The sequence below is a fragment of the Corvus moneduloides genome, chromosome 5, assembly GCF_009650955.1.
Source record: "Corvus moneduloides isolate bCorMon1 chromosome 5, bCorMon1.pri, whole genome shotgun sequence".
NCBI lineage: Eukaryota > Metazoa > Chordata > Aves > Passeriformes > Corvidae > Corvus > Corvus moneduloides.
The window spans coordinates 23433405-23454035 of NC_045480.1; the positions used below are offsets into that span (position 1 = coordinate 23433405).

At 40.6% G+C, this 20631-nt stretch overlaps 1 protein-coding gene across 3 annotated transcripts in view; it reads right to left on the reverse strand.

Moving 5' to 3' along the window:
• Positions 1-20631, reverse strand: part of SMIM14 (small integral membrane protein 14) — a 55260-nt gene that overhangs the window by 24329 nt on the left and 10300 nt on the right. Inside the window, exons 1-2 of one of the 3 annotated variants that reach the window (XM_032108659.1) lie at positions 16984-17085; positions 2040-2150 (exon numbers count right to left, since the gene is read on the reverse strand). In XM_032108659.1, the coding sequence (XP_031964550.1) occupies positions 2040-2114 (75 nt within the window). In that variant the 5' untranslated portion in view covers positions 2115-2150; positions 16984-17085. Of the gene's footprint in view, positions 1-2039; positions 2151-16770; positions 16922-16983; positions 17086-20631 lie in introns of those variants that run through there. The other 2 variants (XM_032108660.1, XM_032108661.1) reach the window with 2 other exon arrangements.

Below are 20631 nucleotides of genomic sequence, written 5' to 3' on the forward strand. Positions count from 1 at the left end.
CTGGTGTCATTTTGGACTTTGGTGCAGCTGGCCACTACACAGATCTGGGGCTGGCAACTCCAGTTTTGATGCTTAGCCCAAGGGTCTGCTGGTCTGTGAGATGGAAAGTGCTTGTCATTTCCTCTTGTCCTGTAGGGTATCACTCTCCTTCTGCTGCAGCCACTGACTAGCCCTCCCACTGCAAGAGCCTGGTCTGGAGTATTTTGGCTCTTAGTGTGGCCTGTGTATTTTGGAGACAGCGTTCTCTGTGCACAGGCCTAGGGTGCAATACGAGAACATGATGACACAAGTTCTGCAAGTGCTATGTTATGGACATGGGTGGGGAACTCCACTTACTCTGAGCAAAGTCATTCTGGAAAGTAAGATCAGCCAAGCTCTCTGAGAGTACACACTGGTACAGCATCTGCCTGGCTCTAAGTTCTTCCTCTGGCATTCCAGATGACTGTAATGATACACTTCAAGACTAATAAAGTGTGGACACTTTGGTTTTTGTATTCAGGGTGAACCAGGACTATACAAGTGCAACCCACACATTTGCATGAACAAGTTATATATACCTCTTGAAAAGTGCCATTTTAAAAAAGTTTCTTCTTTTGTGGATGTATGCATGTGGAAGTGGTTTAAGGACAACCACACAAATTAAGGGGAAGCCATACAAGGAGCAGCTGAGGTCACTTGGCTTATTCAGCCTGGAGAAGAGGAGACTGAGGGGAGACCTCATTGCAGTCTACAACTTCCTAGTGAGGGGAAGAGGAGGGGCAAACACTGACCCCTTCTCCATGGTGACCAACGATAGGACCTGAGGAAACAGCATGAAGCTGTGTTGAGGGGTTTAGGTTGGATACTAGGAAAACAGTCTTCCCCCAGAGAGTAGTTGGGCATTGGAACAGGCTCCCCAGGGAAGTGGTCACAGCACCAAGCCTGACAGAGTTCAAAAAGTGTTTGGACAGTGCTCTGGGACACGTGGTGTGACTCTTGAGGACGGTGCTGTGTAGGGCCAGGAGCTGGACTCAATGATCCCCGTGGGTCTCTTCTAACTCAGAATATTATGTGATTCTATGATTCCTTATACCCAGACATACATTCTTTGGGGACTTAGATACTAACTCTACTCTTATCATAGGCTAGTGGATGTCATATTTTCCTGATAACCTTCCCAAAATACTGCTAAGAAACCTCTTGAAGAAGGGCCTGATCCTAGAGAGAATCTTCTTCACACACAACTGCCTTGAACAGCTGATGTACCCAGTAACTTAAAATTATACTAATTTAGGCCCTAAGAAAGAAAATGTGATAAAAACAGGTTTATGAAAATCAACAAGGGGAAGTACATCAAATGAAGTTGATGTATAGTGTAATCTTGGAAAGAATTTAATCAAATTAGAGTTGTAATTAAGTTCACCTAATTGCTCACAGTTCATAATTGTTAATGTTATTTTAAAAAATATGTACTTTTACTTAGAAAAAAAAAGAAGCACTTTGTTGCTTATTTTTTCAATAGACATTGAACTAAGTTCAATACAGAAAGAAAGAAACGTTGCTATTTTACAGGTCACAGAGCAATGTACATAACTTGCTTGAAGTTGCTCAACCTATCAATGACATAGCAAGAAACAGAACTCAAAACTCAGAATCAGTGAATTCCCAAATTCAGAACTATTTAAAGGGTAGTTTTAAAAATTTAGACATCATTATCTTGCCGTATGAGTACGTGGAACTTCATATGTGTGGAATTACCTTGACCACAAAGACTTTGCTGGGTAATTTCTCTGGCTTTATGCAGACTGAAAAAAATGCATATAAAAGAAACATTTCAACAGAAACACTGTCAATGCTGTCAAAATGCAGCTCTGGGAAATAAACAGAAAGCTATAATTTGTATTGGCTATTCAAAAGCTCATCAGAAAGATGGATACACAGATTCTAACTGTACATGCAACTGAATAAGCAGATTCAAAAGCACCAGTAACTGCAAATCTGCAAGAGCTGAAGTAATGTCTGAATAACCACCCTTCCAAATATCCTCATGTTATCCTTACCAGATTAATCAGTCTTCGCATTGCATGTTCATGCGAGCAAATGCATTCACAGGGATCAAATCCACCTTCTGCCATGGTTCTCTGGATAAACCTGAACTTGTCTGTTAACACCTAAGAAGAATAAGAATAAAAGGACAATGAACTCTTTTTCAACTGACCTTATTTTCCAGAGACTCACACATGAAGTTTCAGTTCATTTAATGCCAGGGTGAAAAAAGCAAAACAAAGCAGGGTAATCCTATTATTCCTTTGGCAGCATGAATGAAGAAGTCTGGTATGTGCAGTTACATTTTGATGTTGCTGAAAACACTGTCTCACACAAATTTTTTTTGCAAGACTGTGTGTGTCTCCCCTGGGTTTTCTCACATACCAAAATGAAATGCATCCTAACAAACACGAAGCACAAAGATTAAATTCTTGTCTCTCATCTGCACAGCGGGACTCTTAAGTGTACATATACAAATTGAAAGGTCAGGGGAACTTGTACTCCTAAACCCTAATAAACTGCTGGCATTCTCCCTCCAGATCAAGGTACAGGAAAATAATTTAAAACTCAGTAAGTTCTTTGCTAAAGGAAACAATCATCTTTGTTGTATAATGAAAGCAAGCAGCAGGGGTACAAAAGTGAACTTGGAAACGCTTTAAAAATGGAGCTAGGCACACTAATTTTACATCAAAGAACTAGGTTAATCACTTAGCAATACAGAATGTTCAAAGAAACTGGAGAGGACATGGTAGGAAATCAATTCTAGATTATTCACCTGCTAAAACCACTTATACCAGACATGTAAAGCGTGTTCAAACGTATACTTACTCTTTACCAATAACTTTTCAGTGATTTAATTGAGGGTCAAACCATGCAGCAGACTGCAAGGGATTTCTACCCTTATGGTCAAATCTGGGATTGCTTTCTCTCAAATGAGGACTCTCAGGATATATTAGGTAGTTCTGCAAATCCATACTTAAAAAATATTTTTAACTTGCTATCAGTAAAGCTGTATTCAACATGTGTTAGTGTTGCAGGCACTCAGGCTCTAATGTGACACAACTGGCAAGCTTAACAAACACAGCAGCCCAGAGCAGATACAACCTCCCAATTCCTAAAACGAGTAGTTTATGAAGGTACCAGCCATTTGATAAGGGTGTGCTGAATCAACAGATGTGCTCTGCAGTCATTGCCTATAAAAACTTACAGCCTTGAGCATTTTACACATGAGCATTTTAATGTTTCAATGTCACTAGAACAAAGAGGAATAACCTGTATGTCTTCATTCAACTGAATATAACACCATTACAGTTCTACCATCTCAGGGGAAGAAAAAAGCAAAGGCATTTCAGAAGTCCTTCCTTTGTTAATGTCTACTACTCTTCTGAATAAACCTTTACTATGGTGGAGAAAGCCAGAGAGTAAAAGAAGGTGAAAGATATATGTATCTTAATTATGGAGTTTGAACATTGATGCCCATAACCTGCTAGGGTCTCCATTTTTTAAAAAGAAAACTGAAAAAGAAAAAAAAAAAAAAAAGGAAGTGATGGAAGAAATTTTTTTTGCCTAGACATTAAGAAAGCATAATCTGGTTATGCAGTGAGAAGATGACTGAGAGATCACATGATCATGTAGTGCACAAGTACCTTAGAAAAGAAAAACAGGCCCAAGTATTGAATTCTTCAATGAAGAGTTAATCAAGAACCAGTAATTGGAAGATGTAATTAACCAGATTAAAAAGAAAAGTAAGGCATACATTTTTACCATCACAGTAACTGATCTGTGCAACAAACTGCCCAAGAAGCAGTGGATTTCCCACCACTCACTGCATTCAGTATGTTTCAGCAGAATACATATTACTAAGTACAGAAGCACCCAAGGTCAGATATAATGTCCCCCAATATATAGGAGATCAGAGCAGATGATCTAATAACTTTTTTTGAGAGTTATTGTAAGGCTACTAGACTAACTTTCATGAAATTAATTCAGAACCACTAAAACCAGATGATAGCATAGAAGAAATTTTTTAACAACACAGTCTCCCCGAATAATAAGCTCCTCTGCTTGGTATGGTGTTTCTAAAACTATCTTAGGATAAGGAACAGATAAAAGCACTGATTACTAAACAGTGCAAAATAGTTTCTCTGGATATAATGCTGACATGCACAAGAAGGTATTTCAACAAGTGCAGTTGCAAAAAAATATTTAATTGTAATTTGAAATAATTTAGGGGTCAGTAACACATAATCATGTCTAACAGACAAGTGTTTATATTATAGAGGACTACACAAAACCCAAACATCAAGTAAGAGTCATCACCAATGAAAACAGGCTAACATTCTCTATAGAACATACAAGTGAAAAAGGTTAGACAAAAATGGGAAAAATTAATCTATCATACAACATCATAAATTTAAGCGGACGTGCGCTAGAAGGAATTTACCCCAAGGCACTTGTACATGACAAATTACCTCAATGAGCTAAAGAAAGCACAAGACGCATCACCAAGTAAAATGCCATCCAAGCTTTGAACAAAAGATCTCTTACAAGCTTTCCCACCTTCACACAATGCTGAAACAAATCATCCTTTCTCTCCTGCAAGCTTATAACAAACTCTTTCATTGGCAAAGAACCAAAGATTGACCATGTATTTTGGGAACAGCACTAGGTTTTCCCCTAAAAAAGATGCTAAAATTGAGTTAATTTAATATGCTTAGAATCCAGGTAAGTAATTCCCCTTTATGCAATTATTTTTTGCCGAAACTGAAGAAAACAGTGATTTTATACATATCTGCCCAGTTATAAAGAAGAGAGAAACACTCTATACTATATGATGATTTTCACTTGTAAAATGGCACTCTCATGTCCTTATTAGTCTTTAAAATATTCTTGGCTTAACTGTGTTATTTGTAACACATTTCAAATGCACAAAGCACTAAGCTCTGTAATCAGATTTTGAAGTTTATTAACGTTTTGTGACCCTGTCTAAGAATAAGACTTTTATATACCAAAAAGCAGGATTTCTTGGCTCCACTGAGTGCTCTTAGGCAGCCTGTTTGTATCAAAATCCTGTTCTAGAACTGCAGTGTGCTTCCTGCCTGCCTCCCGGTACTTGCAATTGTCTGATCTCACGTCAGCAGCTAACTTGTTCTGCCCAGCTCTGACCTCTTTGCTGTGTCACACAAGCTCTCCACCTTTTGCAAATACAGTTGTTCTACATACAATCTATCAAAGAAAATAGGAGTATGTGCTCTGTTCTTTTCCTCATGACCTGGAGAAAGAAATAAAATGCTTGTAGTTTTACTTTACTTATTTTTTCTTGTATGTTTTTCTGTTTTGTCGTCACCTTGTTTTCCTTGGAGTTGATAGAGTTGGTTTACATCAGTTGATAGGACCTCAGCAATTCATAAGGCTATAATGTCAAATACTTGCAAGTCCTCTGACTGGCAGAGTGTCTTTTACTCAATTTAAAATTACCATATTTTGGATTGGCCATACTGCTAGCACAGTATTTAAATCACAGGGTTTACAAACAGCTGGAAGACATAGTCAGTAAATATGCCAAAGCTCTCTACAATAACAGCTGAGAAGATATCTATTATAGCCTCCAGACTAGCAAACTGATAGAGAGCATAATAAAGGAGAGAATTAGTAAACATGGACAAATATGATGTACCATCAGCAAGTCAATATCACCATTTCAGTGCAAAGAGGCCCAAAGAGGTAATCATAAACAGAACTACTGAAATTAAAATACTGTGGTCGGAGCTTGAATTACTGTAATTCCGGAGTGAAGTGGAGGATGGTCTCTGATGATTTAAGTCAGAAATAAAAGCCCCTCATTCCTTTTGACTTGAGTACCTATTTGAAATTGTAGTCAATGAAGCCATATGGAAAATATTTCTAGTCTCTCATGATTTAAAAAATAGCAATCTCATTTATAGTAACTATTGTAAACTGTTTATTTTATTGTCTTCCCCACTCCCAGCCCTACAGTAGTGTGTTATATTTTATATACCCTACTATCAAACCCACCGTCTTTATGGCTGAAATCTGGCTGGGGGGTTTTCATACCTGGAGACTGTTCTGTATTTTAAATAATTGCAATGACCATACATTATTTCCCAATTCTGCAACACCATTCCCGAGTAAATAGCATGCAACTGGCAGGCTCCAGGAGACAGAAATTATACTCTGCCTTGCTCCACTGTAATAATTATAAAACTGAATTCCTTTCTATCATGAAGGCAAACAAGAATTTTTGCCCATTTTCCATGCTCTAAATGCCCTCCAATGTTACTCTAACATGACGCTGATTAGCAGGATTGCCAAACTGTACACATTGGTCATCTCTACTCCTTCATATAAAAGACTGCGTAAAAATATTTATCACTCCAGTATTCAAAGAAAAACTCACTTCATATGATCAATAAATCAGAGTTACTACAGATTTATCATGGACTAAACCAGGCATCTTCAGCATCAAAACATTAAGCTCATTAACTCTTTTCTTTGCTGGATCCAGGCACTTAAAATGTAGACTATCACAAACATGATACATACCATGGCTGGAGATTCCCCTGCTAAGAACTATTTTCTCTATGTTGCTATTTTCCTGAAGACTGAAGGGTAAGAAATCCTTGGGAGCCAAATATCTCATAGCACAGCAGGCAAGTAACAGAATCTTGCCACATTACTTTAAAGAGAAACAAAAGCCTATTCAGATCCTCACTACTGTTTTTCAGCCAACTGCAATAACTTGGAACACAATTGTGAAATAACGCTAAGAAGCCATCAAGTTAATTTCGCTTCTGAGTTCAGTTCAGGAGAAGTGTAGCAGAACAAATGAAAATATGTATCAAATTTAATATAAAATTATAGAAAAAAAGCAAATTAATTGCTCTGCCTCTGCAGGCATTATGAAAAATTATAAAGGGCTAAAATAGCAAAAGCCATACACAAAACATGAATCATTCACTGCCTCAAAGATAAAATGCTCATTTTCATCTGTCAGATGTGGAAACCCTCTCTCCTACACTTGTCTGTAATCTACTAAAGTATACAGGTTTCCTTAAAAATAATGTGTTCCCTTGCCTTTTTACCTGCATCAAAGCCACATTAGCATCCATGTCTTCTTACAATACCTGACCCTTTTTGTAATTATTCTATTTCACAGCATGCTCCAAGTTTGGTTCTTTTGTATAATCTTACCCATCTCCAAATGACCTCCAAATATTCTCTTCTAGAATCTAAAACCTCTTGCATGTTGGCCTCATATAGCATAACATAACACTCTTGCAATCCTGCACATCAAGTCCAGGAAACTACCAGGCACTGAGACTCTGTGACCATAGTACCCATTAACTCAGGGAGTGAAAAATTGCTTCAAGCAATAAGAGACTGATGTGATAAGCTCCTCCTAAGTCTCCTGATCACTGCTTTTATAGGAATCACTTCTCCTTGGCCACTCTGCCCCCCTAGGTACTGCTAGCACTCATGGGGCAACTGGCATCCCTGCTGACTCATTACTGGGCATTTCAAAATGCCTCTGGGTACAATTGGTCACTCCAAAGTCTGTGTCTAATCCTGCCTCTTCTAGGGAGTGGATCCACTGAACCCTGCCTAGTCATACAGAGTCCAACACAACACCTATTAGTTGTACAGTAAAATAATAGATAAAGATATCTGCAGTAGGGCAACATTGTTTACTAGTGACCAGCTAACCAAGAGAAGCCAAAATATTCAAAAACAGTGAATCCCAGACAAACTCGGAATTTTCTGTATTTGTTATATAATGCATTTTCCCGTTGATTTCCATGTTTTGTAGTATTTGTACTTCATGCACACCCACCCTCCCATAGAATCCTGAGTGTTTTGTTACTCTTTTGATGAACTATCTACATCCAACTCACTAGACTATTATTTAACTTCCCATTATTTCAGTCGTACAGCTAAACTTTGGGAGTAAGACAGGGCAGAGAATTTTATCCACTGATTTCTGCATCATGTGTTTCTTCAGAATGGATTGGAGCATAGAGGGGGAAAATAATATGCATGGATTTTGGAGTTTTCTCTTTAAAAAGTCAAACAGATGTATGTGTACATAGGACTGGCTGATTTCACCTGCACACAGCTTTGTGAAATTTCTAGTTCAATTGCTACTACTGCAACACATTTCCTATCACCAAAGTGATATAAAGGAGGAACAAAGCAAAAATGGTAGCAGAGCCATTCAAAAAGCAAATGAAGGGAATAACTAAACACTGGATAAAACTCCAGGACAGTGTAAGGAAACAAAAGCATTAGTAGTTGAATAGGGAAGAAACTTCACAAAAGGAACTATGAGAATAGGGAGAAAAAAAAGAGAAAAATAAGCAGTACTTTGAAATAAATAAATGGTGTTCTGTCTGAAGTTAACGGGTGCACGATTCTAAGGCAACAGAACCCACACTAAAGACAAAGACACCACACTAAATCGAAATTAATCCAGAAGCCAAGGGCCTGGCATAAGAAACCAGTGGAATGGTCTTAATTTTTTATACAAAAGTTTTAAATTGTTAGGGTTATAAAACTAGCAAAAATAAGCTTGAAGTTTTCTAGGAAAACTTCCACTGTTCAAACAAGGCTAAAAATAGCCTCTGTAAAGAAGAATCTTGTATACTAATTGATACTAATTAAAACATTCCAAGGATCCGTTCTCCTCTATTACTGTAATTTAGATAGTTCAAGTAAATATTCCCTCACAGAACTAAAGTCTAAAACATGGCAACATTATATCTGGCTTTTTTATAACGTTGATTTTTAATCCCTTTTATTATAAGGGATTTTATTAACAAACCAAGAGAAGCTCTCTCTCGTCATCTCTTTCACACTTACAGCTGCACCCTGTTTTTACTGGAACAAATACTATGACTCTCATAGGATTTAGTGCACCAGGATCTAGTAGTTCTTCTTGACAACAGATCTCTAGAGGACTACTGATGATCTTTTTTTACTAGGCCTCCTCCTGGGCATAAAACTGAATTTTCAGGACAAAAGAAAACCAACTGGCTGACTGGGCAGCAAAACCAAAAGAGCAGGATATAACTGTGGGCCCTGCCAGAAGGAGAGCTGCCACAGTAAAGTGTGGCTCCAATTACAGCTTTCTTCAACTAATTGTCCCAGTTCAGATCATCCATTTAGCTTTTCTAGGGAAAAGAGCTGCAATGATTTTGATGGCTGATTCCAAAGTGGGTTCCTAGACATAGCAACACTTTCATGGTATAAAGCAATCATCTCCACTCTCCTTTTAACTCCAGGGGGTGGGGGGAGAGCAGCTGGTTTTGTACTTGAAAGCATCAGCCTGTCTCCCTGGACTTCCAGCCAGTAGCCTAATGAGTTGGCAAGTATTTTCTTGCACAACTTTTCTCAGGATAATTAACAAGATCTAAGATTAACTCTTCAATGCAGATTAAGCTAAACCAGCTCCTTTCCTCATAGAAAAGTCTGTGCTTACCCACACACACAGATGGATGCAACTAGTGGAGTTCTTGTTGGATTCAACAGAGACACCAAGTTGACTGACACTGGTCAAGGAGGAGTTGGAGACCCCAGGAGGAGCTCCACAAGGGAAATGCTCACCCAGCCACATCCTGCTCAAGGCATAGTAGTTGGGTAACTTTGCTACTCTCCCACAAACCACCTTGTAAGTAAACAATGAATTAATTTTCCAGTGTCATTCATCTGGTGTTTCTTAAAAATGCGAATATAATACAAAACAGCTCCTTAAATATAGGACAAAGCCAAAGAAACTAAGAAATGCTGAGCCAGCCACTAAAGGATACTGCAGTGACATCTGAAACCAGGGAAGGAGCTTTTGAGCAGGGACAGACTTGAAGGTGAGAAGTAAGTGGTAAAGCTCTCCCTGATGGTTTTTTTCTAGTGGTCTTACAAGACTACTGGAGCACTGATACATCCCTTGTCTCCACAGCACAACTTCACTACTGTGACCACCACAACATTCTGAGCATTGCTAACATTTTCACCCTGAAGTGGACAATTGGAGTTGCTCTGAGTGGGGAAGAATATTCTTCTGAGCCAATGTGACAACAACAGTGCTAGCACCTAGAGCAGTGAAGCAGGAATCACAGCATAAAAACTTCAACTACCTATAATAATGGTCAAAGCCCTTTCACAGCCAAGCATCGCAACCCGTCTCAAACTGAAGTATGTGAAAAAGTTCACACCCCTTCAAAGAGTGGCAGGATCTAATAAGAACCTGGCAGGAAACTTACTATTTTTGGGCTAAGTTAACCAAGGTGACAGGTATGCTGAGGTGCATCAGTTCAACACAGAATGGCATATCAGGGAAATACAGAAGATTATACAGATGCTTCTTTCAGCTTAGTTAAGTCTTGTCAGTGTCAAGTACAACTCTCAGAGGACAAGAACCCACACACTGAAACTCCTCATTGTTCCATTACTCTTTCCCCCCTTCCCTTTCATGGCCAAATCCCAGTATATCAGGACAAAGAGAGATTTCAGGCGTTAAAGGCAATAAGGCTGATGTCAGTGACCAAAACTGAACTCCCCAAGGGAGCTAAGTAAGATCCACCAAGATTTAAAAAAGCTATTTACTTATTCCCATGCAGGTGGCTCAACATTTCCTCTGGGCAACACTTGAAAAGGAGCTAATTATGCACATACAGTCATGGACCAAAAAAGAAGTCCAGCTATTTTAGAATTCATTTACTGATATTTGATACAGAATGTTATTACCAAACTCCAGCTGTCAGTTTTGGTCATTCTTTTGTTAAAATGATGACATTTTCAGAAAGAAAGCTCTCGGAATATGAAAGCTAATTAAGACAAGATGTCAATGACACAGAATATTGTCCAAGAATAATACCCTCTTTCTGCTAAGTAAATGCTTCAGCTTCTTCTAGTGAAGGAGACTGACAATGGTCTAGGACAACAAAGTTATTCCTATTGCACTGAGCGACTAATGGCTATTAATCATTTTATTTCACATATGTTAATGCAAAAAGGTGAGTTATCCTCTGTAAAATTAATCACACATTATATTTCAACCAGTTTACAGAGCAAACTGCGAGCCCTCTCCTGTGGTCTTCAGTAAGGCAAGAACTCCCACTGCCTTTCATGGTTCTTCCACTTCAATAGTAAGCAGAAAACCTAGGCAAATTTGTTTACTCTCCTGCTTTTGGTTAGTATCTGGCATTACAGACTGCCTCAATGCTTGCTGACATTCCTCTTCCCATTCCCAAACAACTGCCAATCTCCTAAATTCAGCACCCCTGCAGCTGTGTGAGTGATGCACTGCTGCAGGAAGCAACACATATTGAACCCCAAAACGCTGCTGGAAGCACTTCTGCACCAGCCCTGCAAGGACACCCATGCTGTGCCATGCCAGCCAGGGCCAAAGGCTTGCGTTGCTTTGGCAGGCCTGATTCTGAGTAAGTGGCTACACATGGAAGAGGAGCAGACATTCCAGGGGGCAGACCTGCTTTTGCAGGGAAGCAAGAAAAAAGAGTATTCCTTGCAGATGGAAAATGGCAGAGGTGAGGCTCTCATACCAGCCCCCCATTGGAAGTAGAACAGGGAACCTGACTTTGCTGTTGATTACCCCGCCTGAGAGATGTTTCGCGCTTAACTTTTGGGCTTCATAATACAAAACGAATAATTTACTTTAAAAAGTATTTAAAAAGTATGCTCCTGTAAGAAAGTATATAACCTATTGTGCTCGGTTTGGCCATTGAAACATGACTTTGTCCAGTCTGTAAAAGAAAAAGGTTATGCTGAGACACGTCAGAGGGGCCCTGAGCTAACCATGAGCAGCCAGGCAGTTACCGCAGCTCAGGTGACCTGCAGGAACTCATTATTTCAAATTTTTTTTTTTTGAGTGTTAATAATTCAGAAATTTTTAGACATTTTGTCTCTTTGCAAAATTAAACATGAAAAATAGTCTCTTATTCACTCCTTTACAAAAACCATACTGTTTCAAAACAAATAAAAATGAATTTTTTTCCGCCATATTGAGGCAGCAAATGCAGTCCTAAACCATGAGCTATTAAGCTTTTTTATACTAATATATTAAGAGTACAATTGTTTACTTTACAAAATACCTTACTAAATCCTTAAAACTGTAAAAACACACTATTCCTTAATGTTACTCTGATCACATACAAACACAAAATTATACTGAAATTCTTTGGAATACTTTCATTTTTTTTTTTCTCCAGGGATGACATATGTTTCTAATCACTTGCCACTGAGCAAACAGATTTAACAGGGTAGCAGCATGCTGAGAAAGATAGCAGGATTTTCAATTTTCAGATGAAAGCAGCTCTATTCCCTGGCAGCCCTACTCCTAACACCTTCAGGCCAGATCAAATTTTATCTGAAGCTAGCTGGTGCCTGTCTTCAACTTCAATGGAAGTTGAATCAAGTTTTCTACATACCTGCAGTAAACAATTTGAAGCTTATCAATTAGAATTTTTTAAATCAGTACTTGTACCAGAGGGAATCTGTAGCAATTAACAGGATTTCTGGACTTGGTTATTTACATATGCTTAGCTAACAGATGACCCAGTTTTTACCAGAGACTATCATCCATCTAATTCAGCAGACTCACAGACTAGTTTAGATTATCAAAAGGAAAGTGCTATGCAAATGACACAACTCTCCCCTGCACCTACTAGCAACAGATTTTTAAATCCATATTAATTTGCACAACAAAAACCTATGGTACTGTTTCACAAGATCAGGATTAGTTCACAACACACATCTTACCTTTGGCTCCACAGTTTTCACACAAAAAATATGCATCTTTCATCTTTAGACAGTTTTGTTCCACATACTAATTTGAAGCTAAACCATCTGACAATCTCCATGGCTCAAAAAAGTCTCTTTTATATAAGAAATATAATAAGAAGAATATTTCTAGATTTCGCAGAACTCTCTGATAAAAAGCTTACCTAGTATTTTCAAACAGGGGTGCTTAATTACAGGTGACATCTGATCAGTCTCATCTAGATACCAGGATGAGGAACCCCTAACAACACTATAATCACTTGCACAGGAATTCTTGTTAAACTAAGGCTGCTCACATCAGGAACCCTTCTTTCACACTTGATTTAGTTTAACTGTTTGAAGAACCCCAAATGTTCTTCACATAGTCATGTAATTTCATTCAGACAGCTGTTATTTAGGTAAAAAAAAACCTCTTAATGTGTGAAAAAAATACATAAATTATTTTATCAAGTTGTCTAAAAATATTGCCCTGCTAAAAATAAAGATTTTATTATTAACTAACAGGAAATATATGAAAATACACATGTGAATGTATGAAAAAAATAAGACCAAAGCTATAATACTAGAGGTCTGTATTTGACAAAGATTCAACAAATAAAGTAAATGAACATTGCGGCTGCTTATGTCATGTAAGTGGTTGGTGCAACATTTTTGTCCAGTTCTTCTGGTTTTTTTCTGATAAAAATCGTTTCTTTCTGAGGACAGCTCAGTGCTTTGGATCTGACATTTGTCTAGAAGCTTTATAAAGTAAGAATGAAACTATATTTAGCTCAAGAAAGCCATGCTTTTTAATGCATGCAAAGCTGCAGAAGAATCAGAACTAATCTTAATGAGGAAAACTTTTATCAAGCGTAATTCTAACTGTTCCCACCCAAATGGGACTAATTTGTTCCATTATCTGTAAAAATACCAGTTAGACACTTAAATGAAAGCTTCTGAAGCATATCTGTTCAATTAACAACAATGCAAATGTACAATTGTTCAATCATGCCAGGGGCTGCTCCCCCAAGCATCTTCAAATCTTTCATGAAAAGCCCTATCAATCATCACTAAGGGACCTTTTTCTTGCCTCAGCCTCAGCCAGTAGTATGGAATAGGTAGTGGGAATAGGGAAGAGGATAGAACCATATTTCTCCACTGTACTGCTCGCAGAGCCACTGTTCTGTCAGCAGAAGTAAGATTAACACAGCTAACACACGCTGATCCTTCTCATATCCCCGACTGTATTCATTCATGATGAGGAGCTAAGGAGTCTTACTTCAAATGAGGCTCATTGGGAACTGGGGAAGCTAGCTGTTGATGAGTCAAGGCATCCAAGCTGAAGGAGCTCTTCTGGGAAAAAAATTCCTTTTTCTTTTTTCCTGAACCAGGACTGCAAGATTCAGCTCTGTGATAGAGCCCTAGAAAGTTTTCTTAGCTTCCACTGTACTTCTAGAGGGTTTGGGAGTACTTGGATTTTACAAGAAGTATCAGCATTTTGCAGAATCAGGGGCCTCATTAACAACTAGATAGATCTGTATGCATTCATAAATCGAATCTCTAACCTAGGAAGCTAAAACAGAGAGTGTGTTTAATATCAAGTATAATATCAGGTATGTAAATGCAAATATGCAGAGTGTTTAACAGCACGTATGCAAAGTAGGCTCACAGGCTCTCTGAGCTGTGTTCCAAGCAGAATATGGGCAGATGACATAAAGTTTTATATGCATAAATGCATCTGCCAAAACATTTTCGTATTTGTTGTGATGAACAATCTGATAAATGCTCAAAACATACAGAGTAAGAATTTGATACTTGGTATTGTCAGGGCACTGTACAGTTTCGCCATTCACATGCATTTATAAGAAGAGAAGATCTTGCTACTTTCATTGCACCGGCCCTGTGAAGGCTCATGTTAGGTCAAATTCTGGTATGACAAGCTACAGCAGAGACAAAACTTCGTCTTTAAGAATGTATGTCAAGTACCTATAATATCTAGGAGGGAAAATTCTGAAACACAAACATAGTTTTATTACACATCTGTTATGCAAATAACATTCACACACCACTTATTCTGAAGTTTAAATATATGAAGGTAGGAAATGAGAAGTTAATAACAAAACCAGAAGTCAGTTAGAAACTAACTTCCTCCAAAACCAAATACTAACTTTTTGAAAGCAGGTAAAATAGTTTCAAAATTATTAAAACATAATGAAATTTTAAAAATGTAGAATACTTCTTTAACAACAATTGTATTATTCTCGTTTTTGCCTTAGAACAAAAGAATATGGACTGCAGAATATTGGTCATGTAACTGGGCCAGGCAGCTTGGAACTTAATGGACTTGATTGTGGTTTACGTAAGGTGTTGCAAAACCATCACAATCTGCACAATATAAGGAATTTCATAGAACCTTGTCTATTTATTTCTATAGTCAGCAAAATACTATCTAACTAGGCTAAAAAAAGATCTACCCAGAGCTACATAACTGCTGCTACCATCATCTCAGTTCTACAGTAGACCTCGGGGCTTATGCTCCCGAGTGGGTCAGGAATGTCCCTGCCTGTCAGGGAAGCACATGCAACAACTCAGTGTTACCAATAACACATCAGTAAAACTTTGCCGTTTTTTAGCTCCTTATACGAAATGACCTTAAACGACTTAAAATACAGAACTCTGTACCACACAAGAGTTAGACAAACATTGTAAATCTTGTCTTTTACAAAGGGCAAAAAGAACCAAAAATGTTGGACTCGCCCACCACAGTGGCAGGGGAAGGAACAGTGGTAAGAAGTGAACCAACTAATGTACTGCTAACACTACAATTACTTTTATTTTGCAAACTGCTTCTACCATTTCAAGCCTCGCTGTCAGCAACAGGGTCACTTTTTAAAATCAAAGACTGATTTCTTTCATCTCATCAAGTCACAGGAACTGGATGAATTTATCACGGATATAGGAAGAAATAAAAAAGTGAAACTGATCTCTCACGCTTCTAATTTTTTGAGCTTATGTCTGCTTTTGGAATGTAACATAAATGAGTAAAGGGGGATAGCACTCTAACAGCCAAGCATTTAAAGACTTCTAATACATAACCCACTATTACTCACTAAAGATACACACCATCCCCAGTAAGCACACTAACAACAGTAATGTAAAATCCTGTAAAGACCAAAATGTTAGATGTCCTTGCCTCTAAAAACTGGAGATGGTTTTCAAGACTTATATATCTGCACAGATATGGTTGTTCAGACAGTATACAACACAAATAGTCTACAATCTAAAAGGCAATCCTGAAGACACCTGACTAGACAAACAGGTGTTCGCCAGGAAACCAAAGTTTTTGATGTAGGTCTTGCACCACATTCTTGTAGAAGGGCTGGTTAGCCAAGGCCTCAGAACTGCTATGGAAGGCAGAGGCTGAGCTGCAGGGCAGGACAGTTGGGGAACCCAGCGCAGTAACAGCAGCAGAGAAATAACCGTATCTTGTGGTCTCCAGGGCCAATATACCCCTTCCCCGTGGATTCCCCAGGAATCACATACTCGAGCACCCATGAAGAGTTCCCGGCAGTAACCCTATCTTTAATAAATTAACGGCAGTGTGATACTGTTTATCTTTCACATTACATTGTTTCATCTCTCCCCCTTCGGCTGCACCCTGTTCCTAAAGCGGGGAGCAGCCTGGGAGCACATAACCCTGGTGTCTGCATGCCACTGCCAGCTTCTTTAAAGAGAGAAAACTAACCCTCTTTGGCTCAAAGTATCAGACTGAGATCCTTTAAGAAAAAAAAGGAAAATCGACAGAAGAGTGCACTTCGCACTAAAACCCCCAATAACCAGAAAAACCACAACCAGACCAGCTGTTAAGAAGACGAGCCGACGTTTTTCTGGTTTGGGAAAAAAAAAGGAGAGCTGCCCAATACTGAGCGGAGCGGCTCCGGCTCTCCCGGTGTTTACCTTCCCAGGCACCCGGCGAAGCGCCCGGCGGCGGGGACATTTCCGCACTTCAACAGGCTTGAAGTTACCCCGCAGCCCCCACAGGGGCTCCGCCGCCACTCCCCGGCCCGCGCCGCGCCCGACGGACGGAGGGTCAGGCGGAGGTGTCCGCACAAACCCTCGGCCGCCGCCAGCCCGCGCCCTCCCCGGCCCCGCCGCGGCGGCCCCGCTCACCGTGCTCTGGCCACCGTCGCGGAGGGCTGCGGGGGCGGGGGCAGGGCGGCCGGGCGGGCAGGGGCGGCCCCGCGGCTCGGCCCCGCGGCTCGGGCCGGCTCACACGTCAGCCCGCGCCACGAGACCCGGATCTGCCGGATCCCGGATCCCGGCGGCGGGGCCGGGGCGGTGCCGCGTGGTCCCGCCCTCCGCTCCCGCCCCTCCGCCCGGCACGGGAGCCCGAGCCCTGCTAGCGGGCAGAGGCAGTGGCGTTCCGGGCTGCGCTGTCCGGCCGGGCCGGGCCGGGCCGGGCCGAGCCAGGCTCGGGGGCCGCGGTAGCGCGACGTGCCGGGCGGCCGCAGTGCTGAGCAACGCGTCGGCCATAAAATAAAGCTCCGGTAGGTTAGCGCAGAGAGATGCAGGGACAGAACTGCTCTGGGGCCAGGTGTGCCTGCGGGTCCGCCACAGCCCCCGCGGCCAGGGCTCCGCGGCCCGTCACAAACACGGTCACTTCGGCTGCTTGGCCCCAGCCATCCCCACCAAAGTACAAGGGAATTTACAGTGTAGTTTCTCATCTAGAAATCTAAAGCCTGTTCAGGAGCTCGTGACTCACGGGCTTCCGAACAATTAAAGCATCCATCAAAATAAGTATTTAAATGCTGTGAATGAAGTTATAAAGGAAAATTTCAGATTGTGGCCTCTCAGTCTGCCAAGGAGAGGGGGTGTCATGCTCCCAGTACAGAAAGATGGGCCACATCCTGTCTTGAGGACACTGATACCATGCAATAATGGAATGGGATTATACAGAGAAGAAAATCTTGTCCCCACAGTATTTCCAAGGCTGGGTTACCTCCTCCAAGGCAGGAAACAAGGACAGTACTGTAATTAGAGTGAGAAAGGAGGGTTGGATAGAAGTTGCAAGTGCTCTCAGGTTGGTACCTCTGACCACTGCTGTACTGTCTGATATGACCCACATACAGCTGTTCTCATTACAATTTGCAGTTGTCATGGGGTTTTCAAGCCTCCTTTCATGGCAACAGCTTTTTTCCTGAAAGTATTTTTCAAACTTTGGGTGTCTAGCCTATGTTGCTTTGCCAAGTCTTGGATGTATTGCCAGTTGGCAGCCTTGCATGTCCAACCATCATTGGTGTGCAGAGCCACCTCTCTCTGAAAGATGCAGGTAAGCTAACTCTGCTCAGTTAGGGTTGGCCCTGGACATATCCATTCCACTTCTGAGAGGCAGCAGGTAGGCTACCTTTGTCTAGCAATGCCACACAGTCCTGATTTGCTGTGGATCCCATGTTTCAGCCCTTTCTCTTGTCTTAGCACCCAACTAAACAGCAGCAATACTGAAAAGGGAGGCAAGGCACTGACACAAAGCCAGGCCATCACACAAAAAAGCTAAACTATGCAGAGTTTGTATCATCTTGTTTACCTCAATCCAGGGAATTAAGCCTCTGGTAAGGCACTAGGGATGCTAAAATTTATCTTTAATTTGGAAATATGAAACTATATCCCTACAATGTTTCTTGGGAGAACAGGTTTCTTGACAGCCTGTTCAGGAGTTTGGACTGCAACCATGAACATCATCAATATCAAGGTACACTTGGCTTGAAGTATACTTTGTCCTGGCCAACCACTAAGCTAATCCAGACAATGGTGTCAGATGGTAGTCATAGGCAGAATGATCAACTGTTAGCTGCATCTGTCCTTCCAGCTCTCCCTCAACCATCCTCCTAACCCTTCATCAGGAACAAGCCACCCTTGAAACAAGCAAAGGCAGCTTCTCAACACCATTAAGCAGTCTTGCATGTCTGTCTCCCACACCTCCTACACAGATTTTCTAGAAAACAGATCTGAGATCCTGAAATCCCCAAACCAGACACAGCTTACCATTAGTCCTGGCTCAAACAAGAGAGGAGAGCAATGCTAACTACACAATAGCAGAGAGGAAGGTTTCTCCTGCCATGCTGAGGCAGGAATGCCAAACACATCTATTTTCTTGCCAAATAGCTCTTGGACAAAGTCAAACAGAAATTGCTGAAATGATAGCAGGCATTCTTGGAGCAACCATGGAAATTGAGAAGAGAATCTCAGTGATTGATTCTTGGAGAACTGAATTTGAACAATCCTAGAACTGGAAGGGCAAGACTAAGTGAGCTGGACCAGCAGCATGAGATGCCTTGTCAGAAATATGAGCCTGCAAAGAGTCTATATAGGAGAGGCAGGAATTGATGGTGATGACAACTGAGTGATCTACAAGAAAGCAGTATGCAATGATGGCACTTACAACTAGAGCTGGGATGTCTTCCTCACTTTGAATTAAATGCAGCCTCCTCAAACCTCAGCACATCCCATCTTTCTGGCTCATTTCTCACATCATCCCATCCAGGTACTTGCATTATGTCTGGTAATGTCTTGAAATTGTGTCTTGAAGAGGTGTGCAAGCAGCACTACCTGGCTGGCCAGCCAGCACCCCTAGATGAGATACAACTACCTCTTCCTACTCTCATTTCTTCACCCCATGTTGTTACTGAAAAGCTCAGCATATCTGGAAATAGTTTTACATAACTGGTCTCAGTGAAAAGCTGAGGGTTTTTCAGTATTCTGCATTATTTGCACTTTTTGACAGCAAAATAGCAATTATTGTCCTGATTATTTTTCTTTGTTCAACATATGTTTCCACTGGCATTCTTGGAATAAGGGAAGCTGATGGGCCTAATGAAGGATGGATTTGTGAAAGGGTTATCCTCATGTATGAAACTTCAGAGGATGAACTGTCAAGGAAGAGGGGCAGGCAACAGGAACCACAGAAAGAAGAGACCAGGAACAAGAGAAACAATGCATAAGCTTATTGCTTTCAAATCAGCAAGAATGTACACGTAAGCAGAAGTAGCTGGGTATTTTACATAAAACATTCTGCCAGAGCATCCCTCAGAATTTGGCCCTCCTGGTTCCCACGGGCAAATGAACAAGCCATTGCAGGCACTGATTCTATCTCAGCTTCCTACTCCCAGGCTTCAGCCATCTGCTTCCCCTTACACACACAAATTTAGTGCACAATACAGCAGTAAAACAAGATCCTGATATGGAGGCTGTTTTCAGACTCACTCTATGAAGTCTCTGTTCTGGCAGTCAAACTATGATGAAAACAGTGATGACTTAGACTACTTTATGAACAAAGGCATGAGATGCATTCAAAATCAGCTAGTAACAAGGTCAGAATAGTGAATCCCCTGATTTTGGCACACTAGAAGAATTGTGATGCCCACTGCCAAGCTAAAACTATGAAGACAACTCTGCTTAAAGGGCGGAGGGTGGTAATATTCCTTCCACCAAAACCCTGTACAATGGAGGAGGGTGGAAGTTGAGCAAAACTTACTATGACATTCTCTATGTCCATCATCTCAAAGTAGTGTGGGTTGAGCATTTTGTGAAGCAACAGGCAGGTGTCACATTCCACATCACAGTGCTAGCTTTCAACTTTTCTACCCCAGTAGGCAATGGAAAAGTAGGAGTCATGTTGGTGATCTAACTTGCCAAATAATGAATGAGCTTGTTTACAGACACTGAAGAATGTTACTTTTCCTATTCTGAAGTTCTTTTTCTGCTGATGTTCTCATCTTTGCTGCATAAGTCATGTCACTAGGCATTGTATCACTGACATCC